Genomic DNA, 26375 nt, shown 5'->3' with positions numbered 1-26375 from the left:
GATGGGTATGTATGAGGGTGGGAGGGGGGGGGGCTGTCAGATGGTCCATGTGTGTGTGTGTTTGTGATTTAAAAACATGGTGTGTTAAAAGTTCCATAATGTATTAAAAGCTCTATGGTGTGATAAAAGGTCCATGATGCATACATATGGTGCAATAAAATTTCTGTGATTTATTAAAAACTCTATGGTGTAATGAAAGTTCCATGGTGCGTTAAAAACTCTAAGGTGGAATAAAATTTTCATGATGTATTAAAAACTGTATGGTGTAATAAAAGTTCCATGATGTATTAAAAACTCTATGGTGTAATAAAAGTTCCACGGTGTATTAAAAGATCCATAGTGTATTAACTGACATCAAATAAAGCCAACGATATGCTGCAGAATAAAAAGAATTAAAGGCATTATTTACTGTATATAGACTGAATGTACAAATGATGTGTGCAGTGCATATGTATAAAGCTTATCATTGAATCGTGTTATTTTCATAATCGGGAAGGCTAAAGAATGAGTTACCATATATTGGTATTTGGCAAACAAATGTTTGCAACTGTGCTGTCGTTGCATTTGTTTTAGACTGAGTTTGGTAAGTGATGCCCACTATTTTGCTTCCCTTCTTATAAAAGGTACAATACTGTGATGTTGAAATAATCATCATGAAACACAACCACTAAATCTTTCTCCATTTCAGTTGATTTGATTCATGTTTATTGTTACTGTCAGTACATAGTATGCTAAAAATATCACTGATACTTTTAATTTACTATCAAACTGGTCACTGAACTTGTTTGTTAACACTCTAACCTAAACACATACATAAAAACAAAAATAAATTGCCAACAGGTACTTCACATTATCCTTGGCACAAAAGACAATTCTGACATAGTAAGACTGCCCCAACCATCAAGTTCAGAAAAACGACAAAAAACATATTCAAGTCTTTCTTGACAAAATAAAGGTCAATAGACTGGCGTGGCAAAAAATAAGAAACGAAGGTATGTCTGACAGAAAGAAAAAGAAAAACAAAGCCAGAAACAAAGACAGCAATAGAGAAGAAAAAGTTTCTGACACAAGTTTCCAGGCAAGGATACTAGATATATATACTGAAAAAGTCACCCCATGGGGATATTAAAACGGTCTGCCAGAATAAATACAACAGCCTTTTTTTTTCATCTGCAAGCATTGGCCGTTACAAAAGAAAGAGAACTGAAACACAGTGACATGCGCTGCATTTCAATGACATAAGAACAAAAGTTCATCAGCACTAAAACAACGTTTTGCAAAGGGATTATAAAGATGAGTACTGGAGTATTTTAGAACCAATATCTTTCAAGTCATGCTCTGGATGTGCACTTAGGAAATATTTTCAAGGTCAGAATTTACTTAACCAACCTATTCCTCGAACACAATCCTCAGTAACTGTAAGATATAGACTTTAATGTCATATTAATTTCTGAATGTGTGTGTGTGTGTGTGTGTGTGTGTGTGTGTGTGTGTGTACACATACATGAATCCACATCTGTTACAGGCAAAAATATGTGCATATGAATTTACTTGTCTTGCATATTTCTTTTTTTTTGCTTTGTTTGCTGAGTTCATGTGACTTCCTTTATCACAAACAACATGAACATGCTGTCATATACCTGTACAAAATCATCACCAATGCGTGAACCCACAACCTCCAAAATCAAAATCTCACAGTTCAGTATAAAAATGAATAAAATTATATATATATATATATATATATATATATATATATATATCCAACTGTTCCTATTCTATCCATTGCAACAGTCACTACTGCAAACCACCTGAAATAAAATCATACACAAGATAATAAAATAAAACCAAACCATACAACCTCCAAACTCAAAATATCACAGTTCTATATTTAAAAAACAACAACAACAAAACCTGAAAAAAACATTCCAACTTTTCCTTCTTTACCCATAGCAAAGGTCACAACCACAAATCACCTGAAATGAAGTCATACACAAAGAAAAATAAATGTTCTAAAAATAAAATCACACACTCAAACAGTTGAATTCTTGGTCCAATTGGTGAAAAAAGACATCAAAGTCATCACCACAAAGACAGGAGTTGATCATCCTCTAAAACCCCAAAGACATCTGGTCACCATCTCAGTCAGGGAGCAGATCATCTCCCAACTCCTCATCTCCAAAATCGTCATCACGAGCCTCTTTGCGTTTCGAGGCGGTCCTGGGTCGTTCCGTCTGACCCCCGGAGGGTCCCAGTGGGTCGCTGTAGGTGGCATCTGGAAGAACACAGAGACAGGAAAAAAAAAAAAAAAAGATAGCACAATACACCTAACAGGCGCAACAACTGAGTGGTTAAAGCATTGAGCTTTCAATCTGAGGGTCCTAGGTTCCAATCCCAAATGCAGTACCTGGTGGAGATATTTCTGATCTCCAAGGTCAACATGTGTGCAGATGTGCTTATGTCTTAACCCCCTTCATGTGTATGCACATGCAGAAGATCAAATACACATATTAAAGATTCTGAAATCCATGTCAATGTTTGATGGGTTATTGGAATAAGAAATACCCAACATTTACATCCCCCAAATGGAAAATGGCTGCCAACAAGGTGGCAAATCATGCACATAAAAGCTGAATCAGACGTACAGGTGAACGAGGGAGTCGCTGCCCATGAACACAGAAGAAGAGCAATAAACATTAAAGACAAAATACATAAAAGATGAGAAAAATGTCACAGGTGCAAGGTATTCTCATAATGTCTGTTCTATAAATGGACACATAATACCTCTGACTCTGCTATTCTTTGTGGTCAGATGGAGTGAAATCATAATACTGATGATCCTTAGTTTGTCCACCATCGTTAACAATAATCATAACAACAATATTGATAATTATAATAGTAATAATAATAATAATCAAAATGATAATAATAATGATATTATTACTATTGTTTTTGTTATCACTATTATCAATAGCATTATTATTATTATTATCAAGAAGAAGAATGCAGACTGACGCTCACACCTTCCAGACAAGAAGCTTGTGGCATTTTTGAGAATTATACATACATAAATATACATGGATTCAAGTACAGCATATCACACACAAACAAGTGTGTGCACACACAAACATGCAAACAAGCACATATGCACACTCACACACAAGACCAGTAGAAGTTCAAGAATCACATGAGTAAATAAGATAGAGGGCAGAAGGGAATCCATGTGATGGAAGGGCAGTCTGCTCCATACCACAAAGCCAAGAAAGGAGAAAAAGCGATGATCTTGGGGTTGGTTTTTTTTCTTTGGGGAATTATCAGTACGCTGGAATCAGCAGCCAATCATAAAGATCTGGGAGTATGGATGTTGACACATTCCATTGCAAAAAGTAAATCAGTGATAGCAAAAAAAAGAAGAAGAAAAAAACAAAGATTTATTGACTATTTGAATATGAAACTGTTGACTTTCCCACTCAGGACTCATGAATACTTTACTATTAGAGAAATTCAGGGCAACGTAAAACACAGACCAAGACATGTAGTATGACTGATACATAATAAAAAAAAACAAACTTAAACACACAATGCATACATGAATGCTTGCACACACACACACACACACACACACACACACACACACACACACACACACTCACTCACACAATTTACAGCATAAATTTTTTAGCCACTTATACGTCTGAATCTGTTACTTTTATACACCTACCCACTAGCTGTTAAACGTTTGTTCACTAACGAACTACATGTCAAACTGGCATGGTCTCTGTACAAAAATGTCACTTTAACCTACAGCCTGTAATTCTGACTTACCAACTTCCACTTTCTTAGAGGCTTGAAAGGGCTTGCCCTCTTCATCGTCAAATTTGGGTCGTCTCCTTTCCCTGGCTGCCGGCTTCTGTGCAGCGTCTGCATCGCTGTCTTGCTCTGACGACAGGTGAACAATGGCACTGTCATGCTGTTTGATGAAGGTGTTTGTTTCGACAAGGGGGTGATAAAAATCTTTTCCTTTGCAGCTTTCAAAAGCAAGGAGGTCTTTATCACATATAAAATAAATGAAAAAGAAAACCTATCAAAGCATCAATATTCTGGATTTTTTCTTGTATAAAAATTATAGAAACAGTTGTTTCCATACCTGTGTAAAATAACAAGAAAAAGAAAACTGTGAAGTATCAGAATTCAGGATGTTTCTGGAACTGAAATACTACAGAAACACTTCTTTCCAATAATACAGAAACACTTCTTTCCAATACTACAGAAACACTTCTTTCCATCACGCTTACTTTGTTGCGTAGTTTTCTCAATCCCTTGACTGCTGCTGATGATTATGCTTGTCAGTGAAGGGCTGTCACCTCACTGAGATATGACAAAGCTTACAGGTAAGGCTGTCAGTGAAGGTCTGTCACCTCACTGAGATAAGACAAAGCTTACAGGTCAGGGTGTCAGTGAAGGGCCGTCACCTCACTGAGACAAACACAGAGCTTACAGTCAGGATGTCAGTGAAGGGCTGTCACCTCACTGAGATATGACAGAGCTCACAGGTCAGGATGTCAGTGAAGGGCTGTCACCTCACTGAGATATGACAGAGCTTACAGGTCAGGATGTCAGTGAAGGGCTGTCACCTCACTGAGATATGACAGAGCTCACAGGTCAGGATGTCAGTGAAGGGCTGTCACCTCACTGAGATATGACAAAGCTCACAGGTCAGGATGTCAGTGAAGGGCTGTCACCACTCTGAGATATGACAGAGCTCACAGGTCAGGATGTCAGTGAAGGGCTGTCACCTCACCGAGATATGACAAAGCTCACAGGTCAGGATGTTGGTGAAGGGCTGTCACCTCACTGAGATATGACAGAGCTCACAGGTCAAGATGTCAGTGAAGGGCTGTCACCTCACTGAGATATGACAGAGCTCACAGGTCAGGATGTCAGTGAAGGGCTGTCACCTCACTGAGATATGACAGAGCTTACAGGTCAGGATGTCAGTGAAGGGCTGTCACCTCAATGAGATATGACAGAGCTTACAGGTCAGGATGTCAGTGAAGGGCTGTCACCTCACTGAGATACGACAGAGCTCACAAGTCAGGATGTTAGTCACCGTTCTTTACCTGGACTTCTTCCACCAGGGACTGCATTACTTTCAATCAGCAAAATCAATAGCACCACTCAAATGTACACAGAAAGCAGTAGCGTGATTTAAAATTCATGCCACACTGATCTCATTACAGCAAGGTTCAGAGGTCAAGGGTTAGTTAACCCTTTCATCGCCAGCTATGTTCAAGCTGCTAACAGCTGCTAGCCGGCTAAGTCTGCTACACAGTACAGCTGAAAACCATCAGTGCAGCAGAGCTGTCAGTGTCACTCATCAGTTCGCTGCCGTGTGGCACAAACTCTTCTCCATTGTCGCTGTTTGCAGCAAAACCATTTTCTACCACCTGACTTTCAATCAGACTTGCAGCTTGCTGTCCCATGTATTGTGGTCTAAAGCAAGACTGCTGGTTACAATCTGAACTGGTTGAAGAACTCGCCATCATTCAAACTGAATTTTAAAAAGCCGCAGAAAACTGCTCCTAGCAGCACGGGAGTTTGCTCAACAATGAGGAGGATGTTTCCGGTACATGTGGCAGGAAGTGCTGGCTAAGTTTGGTGTTATTCATTGAAGAGTAGTTCAAGTTTGTTAACTCTAATGCTCAAGTCGCCGATCAGCACCAGCAGTGTTCTCCATACAAGTCGCTGTGTGACTAAGTCGCAGGGCGGCAACTAAAGCGACCAAAGGGTTAAAATACTGTCTGTACGCTCTGCACACAAGTGTGTAAAACAGGACTTACCTTTGCCCCCATCACCCTGGCCGTCTCTCTGAAACATAACAACATCAAGGAAAACAATCAGTGTCAGCAGTGACTGGAAAGCAAGACAGTGAAGTTAAAGGTGAAAGACAGTAGAGTAAAAGAAACTGTACATCAGTACGCTGAAATAAACCTAACCTTTCTTTTCTTGTTTAAATTCAAACATTTTGGTAGGTACATGTGAAAACACATCCATTGAGGCTTCTGGACAGCAACAAGGACGAACAAGTGCATGTTCTACACAAGTGTCATGCAGTGTAGTTAATAATCAACTACTTTGGAATAGATGACTTTATACATAAGTATCTCCAATGACAAGAAACGTAAGCAAAAAAAAAGAAGAAAAAAAAAGAAGAAAAAATAATAAAATCAAGAAGAAATGGCAAAAGGAAAGTACACAAATGCTGGCACAGTGGTATTTGATACATGCACACGGCAACAAAGTGAGCAGCCGAAACAAACATAGCTTATAAACACAGGCAGAGTGGTACTGATACATGCACATGACAACAAAATGAGCAGTCAAAACAAACACAGCTTATAAACACAGGCAGAGTGGTACTGATACATGCACATGACAACAAAGTGAGCAGTCAAAACAAACACAGCTTATAAACGCAGGCAGAGTTGGTACTGATACAGGCACACAACAACAAGGTGAGCAGTCAAAACAAACACAGCTTATAAATGCAGGCAGAGTGGGACTGATGCAGGCACACAACAACAAAGTCAGCAGTCTAAACAAACACAGCTTATAAACGCAGGCAGAGTTGGTACTGATACAGGCACACAACAACAAAGTGAGCAGTCAAAACAAACACAGCTTATAAACGCAGGCAGAGTGGTACTGATACAGGCACAGGACAACAAGGTGAGCAGTCTAAATAAACACACAGTGTACCTGTTCTTTGGCTTTCTCAGCTTTCTTCAGCTTGGTGGCATAGTCCTGGGCTTCCTTCATCCCCAGGTCAGTGCACAGCCGCACCAAGAACTTCAGACCTGACCGTGTAGTATCACCACAGTTAGAGATCATGGCGATGTGCACGCATGTGTGTGGAAGGATGGGTATGTGTGTGCGTGTGTGTGTGTGTGTGTGTGTGGAAGGGTGTGTATGTGTGGGTGGCTGGGTGGATGCATGTAAATGTGTTTGTGTGTGGGTGTGGATATGTGTGGGGGAGAGGTGGAGGAGGGGTTCAGGACTGTGCGTGTGTGGATAAGTGTTGATTTGTGGGGGTAGGTAGGTGGACTGGAGGGTGTTGGGAGGTATGTGGGTGTGTATTGGTAAGTGTGTGCGTGTGTGTGTTATGGGTAAGTGTGTGTGCGTGTGTGCGCATGTGTGTGTGTGTGTGGTGTGGTGTGGTGTGGTGTGGTGTATGTGTGTGTGTGTGTGTGTGTGTGTATGTGTGTGTGTGTGTGCATTTGTGTGCATGTATGTCCACTCATACATAAGTGGACATGCATCTGTATGAAGACACAACAATGGTGACACAGCATATGCACACACACACGCACACACACACGCACACACACACACATACACACACACTCATGCCCACAATGTATGCACACTTTGAAGCACTGCATGCCACCATCTCTGCATGAGCTTCCTCACAGTACATTTCAAAATAATGCGTAAACTTTCTTCGAGAATGCTTCCAAATGATCCCCCCAAAAAAATCTTTTGAAAAATTGTTTCTAAATGAGGCATAAAACCTTATTTCCTGAATCTTTCAAAATGATAAATAAACCTTCTTTACAGGATGAGGATATATCTGAATGATGCAAAATGCTTCCCCTTACTACCTGAATCTTTCAAAATGATAAATAAAACTTCTTTTGCAGAATATTTCTGAATGATGCAAAATGCTTCCTTCGGGTATGCTTCTAAATGTGCTTAAATTACATTCCCCCACCCCCACCCCCCTCCCCACACACACACCCCGAATGTTTCTGAACAATGCATAGATGTTTCTCCCCAAAAGTTTCTGCATGATGCATAAACCTTTCATCACAATGTTTCTAAATAATTCAAAAAAAAACATTCTCCAGACAGCTTCTAAATAATGCTAAAAAATACTTTCTCCAGGTTGTTTCTAAATGATGCATAGAATTGGAAGTTCCTTCCAAAATGTTTCTATGTGATGCAAAAAAAAAAAAAAAAAAAACTTCCCCCGGAATGTTTCTAAGTAATGCATAAAATAGAACTTCAGATTTAACTACATAATAAGTTCACATAACTCCACACACAGACACAAATGTACGCACACACAGTCACCAGCACTCATACTTTAGAACTAACTATATAAGTTCACATCATTCACCAGACACACACACACACACACATTCACACACACACACAGACAAATCCCCCAGCACTCACACTCCACATTGTCTGGGAACTTCTTGTGGATGAACTGGTACACCTCCAGGGCCTTGTTGTAGTTCCCACTGCGCCGGTGACAGCTGGCTGTCATCAGGTGCCACTTCACCTGCATCGGCCTGTGTACAAGGAGGAAGGTGGCAGAATGGTTAAGATGCTCATCTGCCAATACAGAGTCCATGACAGTCTGGGTTTGAATCCCTGTCTGACCCTTTCTCCCAAGTTTGACTGAAAAATTGAACTGAGCGTCTAGTCATTCAGATGATAAACCAAGGTCCCGTGTGTAGCAATCACTTTGCGCACTGAAAAAGAACCCACGACAACAGGAGTGTTGTCCTCTGGGAAAATCTTGTGGAAGAAATCCACTCGGATCGGTACACAAATATATATGCATGCACTCAAGGCCTGACTAAGCGCATTGGGTTATGCTGCTGGTCAGGCATCTGCCTAGCAGATGTGGTGTAGCGTGTATGGATTTGTCCGAACGCAGTGACGCCTCCTTAAGAGACAGAAACTGAAACTGGCCTATATACAGTTTCAGTTTCAGAAAGAGGTGTCACTGCATTTGCACAAATTCATACACTCTACACCACATCTGCTAGGCAGATTTGATTATCTGCTTGCGTATACACACAAAGGGGGTTCAGGACTAGCAGGTCTGCACATACATTGACCTGGGAGATCGGAAAAATCTCCACCCTTTACCCACCAGGTGCCATCACCGAAATTTGAACCCGGGATCCTGAGATTGAGAGTCCAATGCTTTAACCACTTGGCTATTGCGCCCGTCTAGAGCATAAATCGAACCCAGACTCTCATGGACACTGTACTGGCAGGTGAGCATCTTAATCATTCTGCCATCTTCCTCAACAGCCTGTATACAGTATCACAACATTCACCTTTCTACCTACCGTATTTCACTGTCAATCATAACACTCGCCTTTTGGATTTACTATGATTTACTGACTACAAGGAGCTTCGCATTATATGGTGAACCCTACAATATGTTTCAAATTTCCCTTTCAAGAATGCATGAGGCACAGTGTGTTATTAGGTGCACATCAAAACAGCCGAATACCATGACAAAGCTGCTAGCATTGTGAACTAATGATTGGAGGACCTGCATGGGTTCATGTCCCAGCAGAGGTGGGTTTTTTAACCCTCAAAGTGCTGGATATAATAAAACATACTTACAGAAATCATGCTTAAAACAAAGGGATAGTTTGCCTCCGCTACCTGTGCTCTGATTTGGGGCATTTGTATGCTTATCAGTAAGAATAAATAGGTAAACCTATACATTTTTGGAAAGTAGAGTGAATGAAGAATCAGATAAAAGTAAGAAAAAGGCTGTACCTTGTAAGTAGTTGGAGATATTCCACAGGATATAAACAACAAATTTTGCAAACTTGTTTTCCAAAAACGTCAACCACAATGTTTATAGGTATTTTCACATCTTTTACAGAGTCAAAATCTCAAAATTGGCATTAAACTGTGCAGAAAATGTTCTGGCTGCAGAATCATGAAATGAATATAACTGAAACAATGAAATTATAAGCACTGTATTATTTGTTTGAGACACACCCACCGACGCCACCGATACTTTATGCAATCACAGGCAAAAACAGACATAAATGTTTTCTTTTAGCTCATGTTGCTTTCAAAAGCAGCAAGAATGCTTTAAATCAAAATAATTTCCAGTTTTCTAGCTTGATTTGGTCAAGAAATCGCAATAAACCCATGCCTAACCCACTTTACCACCCCTCCCCACCCCCATCACCCACCCCCCAGTTTTTGTGGCTGGAGACACAAAACTGAATGAACAACAAGTAAGCCAACATGCCCAAGTGTCAAAATAACAAAGCCGTTTTCACCAGAATCCCTGTCAGCAAATGAATCATCACTAGTGACAAGGTCACTCATTTCCTGAGCTTTGTCAACTTCAGTGTCACTCATTGTTTACAAAAAATACGAAGATCTGGACTTATAAACTCGGTCAAAGTTTGTGCAAACACAAGCAGGGAGGCAGTAACACCAGAACGAGGCAGTTTTACGAAGGCTGCCGAGCATAGCCGTACGATGTCGGACCTTATGTAAACAGAGCCACGATCGTGGCCCATCGCACTTTACCGGGAAAGCCACGATCGTGGCTCATCGCGCTCTCCGGGTTAAAGACTGTGGCTGACTCCTATCTGAAGTTCAAAGTGCTATGGGCTCAAATTGGAAGACTGGGACCACACAGTCGAGTGTCACCCACTTCATGAATGTGTCTTTGGAAAAGTTGCTCAAATTTTCCAAGTTTGCAGATGTCTGTATCTCTCAGGCCTGGTTAACGCTGGAATATATTATGAAAGAAAGCATACAATACAGCCTTGGCATGAAGTCCCAAACCTAAAATGGACCTCCATTGCAACATCAGCTTCATAATCATCCTCATTCATCATCAATATTGCAACAACAAAAAAAGTCCCAGATTCTGTGGCCTTTCATGCCTTGCGCTCATGGTGATCTCAGTTTCAGTCACCCACTTCCATGCTTAGGGTGAACTCCTGTTGAGGTCTTAATGTCAGCAAATTCACGGGACACTGTTTCTGGAGGGAAGTGGTGGCAGTCTTTACTCTGGAGAGGATGCTCACTCAGTCTGGCTCCGTGACAAAGCAATTACTGTCTTCAGTAGGGGGCTTAGCAGGTGATGTCCTGCATATGTTAAATCAGAACTTCTGAACACAACCAAAATGACTCAGTGGCAATGCAGGTCTCCTCTGATGTGTGGCCTTCTGGTGACGAAAATGGACAGTTCTGTGTAGACTGCTGGCACTGAGACTGCAGCAGATGAATCCAGCTGTGGCTCTGTATGGGGAAACTCAGAATGAGGGGTATGGGAGTAATGGTGCAGACGATTGGGCAGCAAAAGCAACAACCAAAGACAGCATATTTCTGTGGGTGATCTGTCCACACATGAAACTGGATAATACTCACTGCACTAGGGCAGCTCGTTCGAAGTAGCTGATGGCTTTCTCACAGAACTGAGAGTCAATGTAGTATGCTCCCAGCCATTCTATCACAGAAATGTTGGACGGCAGGTATCTGTAAGACTGACATATATACCACACTGTTAGCAAACAAAAGTGTGCACAAATGTGCACATGCACAAAAACATACACAGAGAGACATATTCACACACACCTTTATCTATAGTGAATCATTTTGGATTTGCTGATGGTACCATGGTGTATATGCATGACAAGAATAATTCTAAACTGCTTCAGTTTAATTTACTTTTCAAATGCAAACATCTTGCTCAATTCCTGTGGGCACAACTCCTTTCTGGGTGAACGTCTTGAATACGCTTAAAGGCACTGCTTAAAACCAACCAGATAACTCAGCAACAATGCAGGATCTCCTCTTGTGTGCGGCCTTATGACAGCCTAACATCAATAACTCCTTGTGGATTACTAACATGTGACTGCAGCTTCTTCTTCATTCATGGGCTGCAACTTCCACGTTCACCGATAAGTACAAATGGGCTTTTACATGAATGACCATTTGTACTCCACCACATAGGCAGCCATACTCTTTTGAGGGATGTGCATGCTAGGTATGTTATTGTTTCCATAACCCACCAAACGCTGACAAAGATACCAGGATCTTTAACATACTTTTTTATGTTCTGCATGGGTATAAACACAAAGGGGGTGTTCAGGCACAAGCATGTCTGCACATATTTTGACCTGGGAGATTGGAAAAATCTTCACCTTTAACCCAACAGGTGCGCTGAAACTGGGAATCAATCTCAGGAAACTATCTGGACAGCACACCTGTCATTGCAGCAAGACAAGTCTGAGCATGGCAGTGTACTGGGTATTTGGAGTTAGCAGAATGTGCCTTGTGTAAAAGATATTTTGTTATATTTGTTGTTTTGGCAGCTGGAGTTGCTTATCAACTGAGTCCTGGGGTGAATGGGTGTATCATGAAGGAAAATGGTGCTGTTTTTATCTGTGTGGTTCCATGTGATTTTCTAAAATTATAAAACACACACGTACAATGTGCTTTGAGCATTATTGTCTCAATGGATGGCGCAATATACACAAAATAATAATAACTACAACAACAAAAACATTAAAAATAATGATAAAATCTTTTTTTTTTTAAATAATGATAATAATGAATATATTACTATCATCATCATTATCATTATCATCATTATTATCAATATCATTGTTATCATCATCGTTATCATTATCATTATTATAAGCAGCACAGATGCATGCCCACTGAAATGGCACAGACTCTGGGACAGCAGCAACAACAAAACAAAGCAACAACAACAACAACAAACCAACTTTAGAAGAAAAAAAAACAGCTTTCATTCCATTCACTCACATCATAGTAGTACTGGAAGGCCTGTGACTTGTCCCCATCACTGTCGTAGATATCCCCCACTCTGCCCAACACGCTGGGGTCAGAGGGCACCAACGTTATCAGCTGCATGAACCTGACCACACCATTGTTCCATATTCATTTATTTTGCCAAGCATTCTTTGAGCTGTGTTACAGGCTTTCTGTGTGTGTGTGTGTGTGTGTGTGTGTGTGTGTGTGTGTGTGTGTGTGTGTGTGTTCTTTCTTTAATGTCTCTTCACTTTCAGTGATATAAGACATGTGTGTGTGTGTATGTGTGTGTGCACACGCACACATGCTTGTGTGTGTGTGTGTGCGTGCGTGCGTGCGTGCGTGCGTGCGTGCGTGCGTGTGTGTGTGTGTGTGCGCGCGCGTGCGTGTGTGTGCATGTGCACGTGTGTGTGTGTGTGTGTGTGTGTGTGTGTGTGTTTGTGTGTGAGTTGGTGGCTTTTCCGAGTGTGTGTGGTGTAAGTGCAAGAACTGTGTGAGTGGAGTGTGCAAAACACATTCAGCTGCTTTACACAAGATTGCTCGCAACATAATAATAATTCATTATCATTATCATTGTCTTGGTTTTGACTGGAAGGTATCCGCACACTGCACATACCTCCACCAAAGCCAAACAGTTTCCAATTTTGCTGATTTTTTTCACATCTTCCTGTCTTAGGTCATCTATCCTGATGCCATCATTCCACATAGTTCAAGGAAAGCTGTCAATGTCTTCTCAGTGTTACAGGTATACTTAGCCTGGACCTATCACTCCACAAAGGTTCATGGGAATCTGTTAATGTCCTCTCGATATGTCAAACAAAACTTTTTGATCGTCTCCAATGGTGAAGAAACAAACAGACAAAAATTTCTGGATCCAAACACGTATCCTGATCACCACTACAATCTAACTTATTGGTCCCTGGCCCACAGACTACACTAAAAAAATGAAAAATATAAAAAGAATAAGAAAAAAAACCTATAAAAAAACAACAACAAAAACTGTCCACAACATTCTTGCATGATCCTGCTGAAAGACACACACACAAACCTGAGAGAAAAAACTGTACAGCAAGATGAAATATGTGGTACAGAAGCGCTATGAACTTAGCAATTTCTCTACAACCCTGTCAGGTCTTTTTCCCTGTAATTTTGAGTAATGTTATTTGCACAAGAATTTCATGCAATCATATACTTTACATTTTGATTGTTAACACATACCAAACATTAGTGAGACTACTGTGACATGTAAACCAGTATATTCTTTAATGTGTGTCATAGTGAGGTCCAGTCTGGGAAAGGAACAGCAACAAAAGTCCTGTCTTGACTATGGTTGAATAATGATGTCACTGCACTCATTGGAGGAAGGTGGCAGAATGGTTAAGGTGCTCGTCTACCAGTACAGAGTCTGTGAGGGTCTGGGTTTTAATTCCACTCTCACCCTTTCTCCCAAGCTCAACTGAAAAATCGAACAGAGCATCTAGTCATTCAGATGAGACGATAAATCAAGGTCCCATGTGCAGCATGCACTTGGTGCACTAAAAAAGAACCCATGACAACAAGAGTGTTGTCCTTTGGAAAATCCACTCAGGTAGGTACACAAATATAAAAAAATTATAAGTTTGCACTCAAGACCTAAGAGCACTGGGTGATGCTGCTGGTCAGGCATCTGCATGCTAAGCAGATGTGGTGTAGCATTCATGGACTTGTCTGAACACACTGATACCTTGAGAAACTGAAACTGAAACTGTACTCATGTAAGCCATTTTGTTCCTCCACTAGGGAGTTCAGGGTCAGGGTTGAGGGTTGGCAGGGATGGTTAATATGCACAGCAAGTGAAAGCTGTTTTGAACTGTGTATAGCTCATCAGGCTTGCTACTTGCTCCAGGCTGCCAGCTGAAAAAAAGCACTGGAACACAGTGGTGCTGAAGGGGCACTGAAGATAAAACCATAAATAGGGAAAAAAAAAAAAAAAGTGATAGTAGAATACTCACCATTCTGTGGCCTGGGCTGTGTCACCACGTTTTTCATGGCTGTGCCATACATCAAGGCAAAATGTGATGAATGTTTGCAAGTGTTTTTTTACCATCAGGACTCAAACAGCCGCAAGTTGCTGTCTTTGAAGATTTTTAATTTTCTTTTGTATCTCTACTTCTTTTTCTTTTCTTCAAACATCTTTGCACAGTCATTTTCAAAATGAGGAAAGAGTTGTTCACCTCCATTATCCAGTTATTCAGTCAAATATTACAAAGTACAAGAATACTATCCCTGAAAGAAAATTTTCCAACATGTTTGTTGACAGAAAGCAACATATTAAAATAAAACATTTCTTTAAAAACACAATATATACAACACTGAGCAACAGTTAATGAACCAGCTGAACCTCATAACTTTTTTTTCCTCTAAACTAAATCTGCTTATTTACTTCTCCTGGCACATGTATATCAGGTCTGTACTACTATACACTGAAACTTTTTTCTTCCAGAATCCATTATTAGACTGCACACCTAAACATTGATCAAACGCAAACAGAAATTTCTGAGTTATTTCCCTTCATCAGAAGTTGAGTTATACCTGACTTATTTCCCTTTATCAGAAATCAAAGTCACAGCAAGCGATTTCGTTTTCACAGCGACACCTGAAACCAAAAGAAGTCAGCATGTCATCAAATCTTCCAAGGCATTTCATGTATGGCAGGGCAATTCATAAGAATTTGGAGCTGATGGAGGAGGAAACGTGATGATGAGGCAAGTGGCTAACTAGGAAAGGATACAGGTCGGCCATCTGGTACATGACCTGAGGACTGCTGCGCAGAATGCTGTGCAGCTTGTGGAACATCTCAACACTCTTGTCCAGCTGCCCCAGTCTCTTGTTGGTCAGACCTGGTGATAGCAGTGGTAGCCATGATAATACTGCTAACACTAACAGTGGTTATAGTCATTGTGATAATGGGAAATTGTTCTCCTAAGATTACGCTTAATCTAATACACTTATCGTGACCCACTGCTGCAGATACCAACAGAGGTCTGATTCCTGTCCTATGCAAAATACTACTCCACCAAAGAAGAGAAACCGAAAGCAACTGTGACTATACAGCCTCCTTTAGTATATTACCTCCCTTCTGTTTTCATTTGCAGAGTTGTCTTTAATGACAGATTACAAGCTAGCTCTCATGTGTTGCATTGTCATCAACCATACTACCCTGACATACCACTGTGACATAATTTCTGTCAATACTCCTTCAAGATCATACTGTTGATTAAAGAGTGCTAACAGCAACAAAAAACCCTTCAACAAAACAAAAATCAACTCACTTTATTATCATTAATGAAAGTAATGGTAAAATGATAACAAGGCAATACAATTTTCCTCTTCTTCAACCCAAGCACCTTATAAAATATGGTGCATCCAATGCATAATTAATAAATTTATCAAAATACTGTCCAAATAATGACATTTGTAGTGAAAATGAATGAAACTTTCCAATGAATCAGAATCTGCACAACTCACACACAACTCACATTCACATAAACAAAACACAAGGAGGAGCAAAGACAGAACAGATTCAAGAAGGCAAAGATCGGCAGAGCAAACAAATCTGCAGATCATGCAAAATATGAAGAGAGTGTCAATGATGGCATTAGACCTCCACATTAACTTGGCTGCAGCAGTGACAGTGACAGCGAATGACCCATCAGTGCTAGATTTCTTGTCTTTCATTTTGCTGTGTGCCTTATGGTATGCTACGCTTTATGTACTGTTAAAATCAGAATTTCATTTTATGGATCATGGGTTCGAATCCCACTCTCGCCCTTTCTCCCAAGTTTGACTGGAAAATCAAACTGAACCTCTAGTCATTCTAATGAGATGGTAAACCGAGGTCCCATGTGCACTTGGCACACTGAAATGCCATGGCAATGAAAGTGTCCTCTCGTAAAAAATCTGTACAAGAACTCCACTCTGATAGGCACACAAATATTTTGTATTTGTATTTGTATTTCTTTTTATCACAACAGATTTCTCTATGTGAAATTCGGGCTGTTCTCCCCAGGGAGAGCGCGTCGCTATTCTACAGCGCCACCCTGTAATATAGAGGTATGCACTCAGGCATGCTTGGTTAAGCTGCTGGTCAGACATCCACCTAGCAGATGTGGTGAAGCGTATATGGATTTGTCTGAGCACAGTGATGCCTCCTTGATGAACTGAAACTGAAACTGAGGATAAGCCTCAAAATCTGTAGTGCCTTGTAGTCATTAACAAATGGAAATGAATACTGTTCATCCAAATGATAAATCCGAACAATTTGTGGTCACTGACTCACCCAGGTTGTACATTGCTTCCACACAGGAGGAATCGTTGGAGAGAGCATCCTTGAAGAATTCCCTCGCCTTCTCAAAGTCATTGCGGGCAAACAGGATGTTCCCCTTGTTGACCAAGGCTGGGAAGAGTCATCAGTACAGCCAGGTCATTAGTAAAATACTTAGGAAATTACCAATAATGAATGAAGGTTTACAGATACTATGACAAACTTCTTTGATCAGACAAGGTTGTGTTCTCTTCTGACAGTTGGTTATTACTAAATTAGAATATCAATAATTCAATTTATAAAACACATTTCCATTAAAAGATGCTTAACTGCGCTGTACTATGTAAATACCAACATTAAAAATGTGCATTTAAACATTCAAATGAAAAAAAAGAGAAAACCTTACATGCATCGCCCTTTACAGTCAGCCAACCAAACACTCAAGCAATTCAATGTCAAACTGGTACTTTCTCACTACCATCATATATGAGATACATGTTCTAAACGTTTCCTTGATAACACTTTTTTTTCTGCAGCATTTTGTAGGTTCTCAAAGCCTGGGTCTATGCGCAGGTCAGGGATCTGCTCTCCAACCCCTTCCACTTACTTTGAAAAAATAAATGTTTTAGTAGATGTGGTGTAGCGTACATGAATCAGTCTGTAAGCACTGATGCCTCCTGGAAAGTGAAACTGAAACACTATTTGATGTGCTTGTGTTTGCTTCCCCACTCGCCTACCCCAACCCATGTCCCACCACCTGTCCCCCCACGCCACCCCACCCCACCCTTTCCTCTGGCCAGTGGATCTTTCATAAGATTCACACAGAAACCAACCTCAAACATTCAGTGTACCATGAGTTCACATTATGATCTCTCTGACTTGCACCTGAAGACTATGAGATTGGAACAGGAGACTGACAGGACCAGTGCCACAAGAAAAGTTTCCACCCTCTGAGATATGTGGCTAATAAAGGCAAGAAACAACTAGTTTGTTAATTAATCCACATACTGGTTTACCTGAAGGGTTGTATCGGTCAGCTTGTAAGGCCACTTCTGCATACTTGTCTGCTTGGGGAAAATCTCCCTCCTGAACGGCGCATTGAAAGCAAACATGTTTGGGTTGATTTGTGATGATGAGTATTAATTATTAATCAGTTCATGTATCTATGTACTTCAAGTTTGTTTGTTTTTTAATTTTTATCTCTTTCTTTCGTTTTGTGTTCACAAAATGAGTACTGAGTATGGATTACTTCATATTATCATGTACTGCATGTACACATTCTTTCTTTCTTTAATCTTTGTGTTCATAGGCTACAAGTCCAACATTTACTTGCATCTACATATATATGTGACGCCACACGCGAAAATCATGGATAAATCGCTGGAGTAAATTTCACGCAACACGCTGTGAAAGTGACAAGGGGTGAAAATATCAAATTTGAGTTTTTTGGTTATTCAGATTCTATGATTCTTTTTCTATTAAATTTCCAAGTATTATAAAGAAATGTAAAGTATTAGTGCTTATTTTGATGTTTTCCCGTTGGGAATTGGTGATCAAGAGTGGGAAACAGCAAACTCGTTTGCCCCAATTTTCTCAGAAGTACGTTTGTGATCATCACAAGACTCAAATGCATGTATCTCAGAAACTAATAAAGATACTTGAATTCTGTTTTCTGTGTGTTAGTCAGAATTCTCTCTACTTTCAGATAAAAGAATAATATCATTTTGTGAATTTTGACCATTATCCATGATTTTCGCATGCACCATCACATATATGTATTACACACAGACACAGACACAGAGAGAGAGAGAGAGAGGGGGGGGGGGAGGGGAGGGAGAGAGAGAGAGGGAGAGAGAGAGAGAGATGCAAATAGGTGTGGGCTTTTCTCTGCATGACTATCTTTATCTCATCATAAAGGCAGATGCACTCCGCGTGGGGGCTATATTGTCAATAATATCATAATACTGACAGATATCACATTTATACTTATATTGACAGAGTGGTTTGTGTGATGTGTGTGTGTGTACCTGAATAAGGACCATACGCAAAATTAATCAGTAAATCATATGAAAGTGATATTTTGCTGAGAGAATGCTGACTTGTGTGGATAAATGTTTTAGAATTATAGTTAAGCTTTAATTCTATTGCATTCCCTCCTAAAGATCTACAGGTATTGATACCTATAAACTGTAACTGATTCTTAAGGATTTTAATTTTTATGTGCTTTCTTTTCAAACTGGTTGACACCGGATACATAACTTCATTCACTACCAGTGTTCTCTCTGTCTATCTCTGTAACACCATACCACACACACACACAAACACTCAAACACACACACACACACACACAATATGTAAATACATGCATGCAAACACACACATTACACACACACTCATACTCAGGCACACACGCCATCAGTTGAGCCTATGAGTATGACAACTTAATGCCAAGTAGACCAAAACAAAAGAACAATATACAATTTTGTTTCTAATTTATAATCAGTAATATAAACTTTATATATTTTTGCTTGAACACACACACACACAAACACACACAAACACACACACACACACACACACATACACACACACTGCAATTTTTTCTTGTTTTTTTCCTTTGTTTTTTTCCTTAGTTCTTTCAATTTTCTCTTTTCGGTGAGGGCTGGATGTAAAAAAAAAAACAACTTTTTAAATGATAAAAGCAAGCACTTTCTTTCTTTTTCTTTTCTTTTTTTCTTTTTCCTTTTTTTTTTATCTACCATTCACTTTAATAAAGAAACTGCCTAACAAGAAAATTTGAATCACTGACAGTACAAAGTTGAATCTCTAAAAAACAAAAACAAAACAAAACAAAACAAAAAAAGCATTCTAACGAAAAACAAGGTCACAAAACAAGCTTTTTAAGAATAACAAATGGGATGTTTTTTTAGGTACTGTTCAAAAGCAGACAGTTCAAAACCCACAAAAGGTTACTCGTGAGAAGAGCATGCAGAGATACACAGTTCAGCAAATGAAGATTATACAAGAGACAGCATGCCATTCAAAGAATACGGGACTGGAAACTATAATCAGATAAAGCTGCTACACTATGAACATGCTTAGGTGTAGAGCCAATTCAAGTAACAAAGGTGAATGAAACAAGAAAACAAAAACAAAAAAAACCAGGGAAAATTCAAGTTAAACACACACACACACACACACACACACACACACACACACACACACACACACACACACACACACACAATAAGGGTAAATGGCAGATATGTTACTATGACAGTAACTATCAAATTTAGAACACAACACTGTGCAGAAAATTAGTTTTGAAGAATATCTTTAAACAACAGTTACAGAGAACACTGCAAAGACAAAGCATAGTTCTTACAGAATGAGTACATCAGCTGCGAGTTAAAAACTTTAATTTACAATTAGATAAAAGGTGCGTGTGTAGGTGTGTGTGTTTGCATATGTGTGTGTGTGTGTGTGTGTGTGTGTGTGTGTGTGTGTGTGTGTGTGTGTGAGTGTGTGTGTGTGTGTGTGTGTGTGTGTGTGTGTGTACATGTACCTTTCACCACATGTGTGTATGTGTGTGTTTGTGTATATGAGTTTGTATATATTGATAACACCCTGACAGTTACTGCATGTGTGTGTAAACAAATGATATAAAAATAAACATGTTTTCTGTTTAAGGATGTCACACACATGCACGCATGCATGCAAGCACGCATGCAGTCATGCACGCGCACACACACCCACACACGCCCACACACACACACACACATACACAAACGGGAAGAAGACAAAATTACAAAATAAATGGTTAATATCATGAACTTATTTATACACTGAAAAAAAGGCAAACAAACAAATATTTGGGAAACTGTTAACTCGTTCAGAATGCAAAAGAATTGAAAAATGTAGATATTGCGTGTTGTTCTTTGCTGCCTAAAGCAACTCATCTTTGGAATTTAATCATCATCATTTTATTTCAGAAATGACATCAATTTCTCTAGTGTGCAAATTTGAATGTGATCTCCTTGGGAAAAAAAATCCACAAAGTACATACTACTGATTATGCAGAAAAGAAAGAAATAAAGGAGGGGAGTGGGTGGGGAAGAGATAGGGTATTGAAAAAAAAAAAGGGGGGGGGGAGGGGCACAACATTCATGGTGTGAAATCCAAATATTGACATTGGCTTGTTCTGGAAATATGAAATAATTGCTTTCCATATATAATTCTGCACAACCTACCATAAGTATATGGCACTGAATGATTTCAAACAATAAAGCTTTTTTTTTCCCCCATTGACCATGAGCCCAACAATGTATACAGAGTTTACTTTTGTTGGTTGCTGTATTCTTCCTTTCAATGTTTTGTTCTGCAAGACTTCATTTGATCCATGAGTCCATTCAAACTTCATTTGATCCATGAAACCTTCAAACTTCATTTGATCAGTGAATCCATTCATTCAAACTTCATTTGATCCATGAATCCATTCAAACTTCATTTGATCCATGAATTCATTCAAACTTCATTTGATCCATGAATTCATTCAAACATCATTGGATCTATGAATTCATTCAAACTTCATTTGATCAATGAATCTATCCATTCAAACTTCATTTGAGCAATGAATCCATTCAAACTTCATTTGATCCATGAATCCATTCAAACTTCATTTGATCCATGAATCTATTCAAACTTCATTTGATCTATGAATCCATTCAAACTTCATTTGATCCATGAGTCCACTCAAACTTCATTTGATCAATGAATCCATCCATTCAAACTTCATTTGATCAATGAATCCATTCAAACTTCATTTGATCAATGAATCCATTCAAACTTCATTTGATCAATGAATCCATCCATTCAAACTTCATTTGATTAATGAATCTATTCAAACTTCTTCTCGTTTGTATTCAACAAAACTGAAGACTAAGGTTTGTGCTTGACCAACGTCTTAGACATTTTTTTTCTTTGTTAAAAAATGGATCAGCTACAGCTTACATGTTCATTCTGTAAGAATGATGTATCACTGTTTTTGACATCATCTTGTAGCATAAAACAAAGAATCAAATTAAAAGGAAGAAAAAAAAAGATTGCAATTCCTGTCTGTGAAATAATTTCTCATAGTGTTCATCTCTTAGAGAAATTCTTCCCTTGCTAGAATTTCTGGAAATTAATCTGCAAGAGATTCTTTGTTTTGATTTATTGAAGTGTGGCTCATCATTTATGAATTGATACTAATAAAAAAAACAAAAACAAAATGCATTTTAAAACAGAAACAAACAGAATGTTGTCATGAAACTTGAGCATCTGAAAGACAATAGAACTGAAGCTACATTTCAAAGCAAAGCATTTATTCAGAACTATCTAAAAGTTTTCCTACAAGGTGCAGTGCTTTCTTCAATTCACTACAAGCAAGTGTCTACACAAGCTGGAAGGATAAGATTTAGGAAGAAGGTGGAAAGGAAGGGGGAAAATAGTTATTTGAAATCTGGGCAATACCTTCTGGTGCTACTTCTGAAACATGAAACAATATGAAATCTGTTACATGTGTTCTGTTATTTGCAGTGACACATAAACACAAACAAACACTGAAATAAAATTAACCAGAGAGAGTGGGAGTAGGCAGATAAAAAGAGAACGAGTTGACCATGACTCTCTCCCTGTCCCTCTCCTCCCCCTCTCTTTCCTGATCTTTCTGTCTCTAAAACATATATCCTTTCTAAAATATCATTGCTATTTGCTTTTGTTTTTTTGCTTTCTCTGAAGACAAGGAACTTTTCTAAAGAACAGTGTCACAAACATTCACAAGTATTGTGCAAAATTCATTTTAATAGAAATTTTCCAACCACTAAAAAAAAAAAAAAAAAAAAAAAAAAATTTTTAGTCTGACAACATTTAATCTCCACGAACAACTACTTCAACTTGTCCCACTATGACACAACACTGAAATATCCTAAATCTTTCTGTTACACTAACAGAACTTGGATATATCATGGGTGAAAGTGACTGGATTTTGTAATACTGAAACGTTTGCAACTGGAGTCCAGGTGCTGCATAATTAGAGCAGGTAACTTGATACTAAAACAAAGTAAAATCAATATAAACAAAATCTGAATTAAAAAATATTCTAAAAAAATGACATCTTGCCAATATAGAAATCTGTATAACACAGAAATACTTCCACCCATGAAATATCAAAATACGTGAACGTCACAAGAACAGAAGCAGCAGCATTGCACAACTCACCAGGAAGTAGAGGAAGGAGAGATTGGCAGCAGCGGTGCTGGCAACTTTGGTGTCCTTCTTCTCAAAGGACTTCAGCGTCTCTATCGCCTGTCAAAACCATTGGGAAGATTTCATAAAAAACAGAATTTTACTTGATCAGTGCAGCCTGTTAACTGATTCATTTGACTAAATGGCATGATTAAGGTCAGTAAAATTGATTCTTCTCCATAGATGATGTAAATTGCTATTGCAATTCCTGCCATAAAAAAAAAGAAGAAAAAATCAGCATGTCCATTCATTGCTACAACAATGTTTTGACAATGCAGGAACATATTTTGTAAATTTGTGTTATCTTAAAAAGAACAGAACATTAACAGTGAATAAAAATTCTAATAATCTCCCTCACCTGTCTATATCTCTAAAGTACTCATTCATTTCTAAACCAAACTCAAAAACAAAATTGATAAAACACATGATAACAGAGAGTTGTACAAACCTGCTCTTTAATCTCATCATAGAAACACAATTTCAGTCCAGCTGATGCATAGAAAGAAGAGAGTATGAAACAACAAAACAATGAAAAAAAGAAAGGATGTGAAATAAAAAAAAAAACCCCAAAAAGAGTAAAAGTTACAAACAATGAACAGGAATAAAAGAAATCATGTGAAAATGTACAAGAGAATCATAAGGACAGTATAATAAACAAATATAGGCTAACACATTCACACAAACACATGCACACAAACATATGCATACAACTAACATAATAAACTGCTTATTAAAGTTTTGCTGCCTCTGACTGTCCCTCTCCTCACTGCAAAACCATCACCACCACCACTGCCTTCACTTCCATGGCTTTTTGTGTGCAAGTTGTCTTGATTAGTAAGTATTATGATTATTGTTGTCCCGGTCCCACCTAACAATTACGTAACAGCACAAACTGAAAGTACATGAAATCAGACAAATAACTATATGGACAGAGAACCCAAGACACATTTTCACACACACAGAGCACACGCACACACACTCTCACACACATGTGCACACACACACACACACACACACACACACACAAAAGCAAAGGATCCCAAAGTCAACAAAAATAAAGCAGATGTGACTAGCACCTGTATCAAATAAGAGAACTAAAACAATGCACAAGTTTTATTCTTTCCAATCAAGACTGTCAATTTCATCTGAACTTAATTATTAAACTTGAATTAAAATCTTAATGAAGCAATAATACTTTCTCTATGTGTGTGTGGGTGGGTGTGTGTGTGTGTGTGTGTGTGTGTGTGCGTGTATGTGCATATTTGTTGGGATCTGGAAAGAAAAAGAGCAGGAAACTGCTTTCAACTGATATGCTATATATCTCTATGTGTCCATGTATAAAACCATACTTTTAGCATGCTTAGGCATGTGTTGATGAATGTGTAGCATTGTTGTATAACCACAGACATTTCTGTTATGTGTAACAAGCTTTATCCATAGCCACACCCACTGATTTTCACATCAAAATGACAGTTTTTAACTCACACAGTGACACACACATATATCATACCCTTCGTTGCTGTACATGGGGAAAAGAAAACAACATAATATCAGCGCTTGACTACATTTCTGTGAAGCTTGATAAAATTATTAACAAATCAGAACTGAAATGCAAAACCATTAATTCTGTTTCTTAAGAGACCATCATAATTTCTCTCTTGTGTGCATGTGCCTTGTCAATTCATTCACTGTGTGTGTGTGTGTGTGTGTGTGTGTGTGTGCGTGCGTGCGTGCATGTGCGCAAATGTGCATGTGTGTGTATTCGTATGTGAGATAAGTGTACATGTGTGTGTACTTGTATCTGTTTTTGCACATGTGTGTGTGTGTGCATGCATGTGTGCATGCATGCTCATGTGTGTGTGTGTGTGTGTGTGTGTGTGTGTGTGTGTGTGTGTGTGTGTGTCTGGTGAGAGACCTCAAAGCGACCTGACATTGAGTTTCATATGGATTGCCAGCACTAAGTGTGACAGAACAAACCCTGATGTGGCTGTATGCGGGGGAAAGGGGGGCAGTGGGGGGGGGGGGGGGGGGCCTTGGACAAGCAGCATGGGGGTAAATCCACTGATGTGAAGCAGATAATGGGGCAGCAAAAAAAATGAAAGTCCCTGGCTCAACAGTTGATTAGCACAAACAGTCCAGTGGTTAAAGCACTGGACATTCAATCTGAGGGTTCTGCGTTAGAATCCAAGTTATGGCGCATGGTGGGTTATGGGTGGAGGTTATTCCATCTCCCTGGCCAACAGGTGTGCACTATGGGTGGGTTAAGTTAACAAGAATACACCCAGCATCCACCCCCCGAAAACTGAATATGGCTGCCTAAATAGGTATAGGGTAAAATCAATTATGTAAAATTAGAAGCCCGCTTGTACATATGAGTTAACTTGTGAGCTGCAACCCAAGGATAAAGAAGGAGGAGGAGAGGAGGGATGAGTAGGAGCAGAAAAAGAAGAAGAAGAAGAAAAAGAAGAAGAAGGAGAATCATCATCATCATTATGATAGACGGGTGCAACAGCCAGTTGGTTAAAACGTTAAAGATTTTCAGTCCCAGGGTCCTGGGTTCGAATCCCGGTCACAGCACCTGATAAATAAAGGGTGGATGTTTTTCCGATCTCCCAGATCAATAGATGTGCAGAACTGCTGGTGCCTTAACCCCCTTCATGTGTATACACATGCAAAAGTTCAAATACACATGTTAAAGATCCTGTAATCAATGTCAGAATTCGGTGGGTTAAGGAGACAAGAACATACCAAGCATGCATCCTCCTGAAAACAGATTATGACTGCTTATATGGCGGGATTAAAACGGTCATACATGGAAAATCTCACTAGTGCATACGAGTGAACGTGGAAGTCACAGCCCACTAACAAAAATATACAAATAAATAAAAAAGAAAAAGAAAAAATATCATCATCATGCCAGAATGAAGATGACGAAGGAAAAGAAGATGAAGGAGACTGACCTGCTGAAAGTCCTTCAGTTTGAGGAACATGACGGCCTTGTCAATCTCCAGCTCATGGGCCAGCTCCACATAGGAAGAAGTCTTCACCTGGTCAATGCACCTGTGCGCATGCTTTTGTTTATTAGTATCAAAGAACTTTTGTTTCCTTAAAATAATGTTCAATCTAACATAAATACCAGGACCCATTGGTCGAGACTCTAGCAAGG

The 26375-nt window shown here is 39.2% G+C and overlaps 1 protein-coding gene across 1 annotated transcript in view; it reads right to left on the bottom strand.

Annotated features, from left to right (window-relative positions):
* Nucleotides 1-718: 718 nt before the first annotated feature.
* Nucleotides 719-26375, bottom strand: part of LOC143283323 (intraflagellar transport protein 88 homolog) — a 36592-nt gene continuing 10935 nt past the window's right edge. The window contains exons 13-25 of the mRNA XM_076589521.1: nucleotides 26170-26269; nucleotides 23183-23269; nucleotides 17941-18010; nucleotides 16940-17056; nucleotides 15392-15500; nucleotides 14613-14651; nucleotides 12616-12727; nucleotides 11212-11327; nucleotides 8236-8354; nucleotides 6757-6854; nucleotides 5838-5865; nucleotides 3823-3936; nucleotides 719-2272 (exon numbers count right to left, since the gene is read on the bottom strand). Of these exons, the coding sequence (XP_076445636.1) occupies nucleotides 2139-2272; nucleotides 3823-3936; nucleotides 5838-5865; nucleotides 6757-6854; nucleotides 8236-8354; nucleotides 11212-11327; nucleotides 12616-12727; nucleotides 14613-14651; nucleotides 15392-15500; nucleotides 16940-17056; nucleotides 17941-18010; nucleotides 23183-23269; nucleotides 26170-26269 (1243 nt within the window). The 3' untranslated portion in view covers nucleotides 719-2138. The remainder of the gene's footprint in view (nucleotides 2273-3822; nucleotides 3937-5837; nucleotides 5866-6756; nucleotides 6855-8235; nucleotides 8355-11211; nucleotides 11328-12615; nucleotides 12728-14612; nucleotides 14652-15391; nucleotides 15501-16939; nucleotides 17057-17940; nucleotides 18011-23182; nucleotides 23270-26169; nucleotides 26270-26375) is intronic.

The sequence above is a fragment of the Babylonia areolata genome, chromosome 6 (assembly GCF_041734735.1).
Source record: "Babylonia areolata isolate BAREFJ2019XMU chromosome 6, ASM4173473v1, whole genome shotgun sequence".
NCBI classification, from domain to species: domain Eukaryota; kingdom Metazoa; phylum Mollusca; class Gastropoda; order Neogastropoda; family Buccinidae; genus Babylonia; species Babylonia areolata.
Note: the sequence above shows the minus strand (reverse complement) of the source record. Positions and strands in the feature narration are given on the sequence as shown.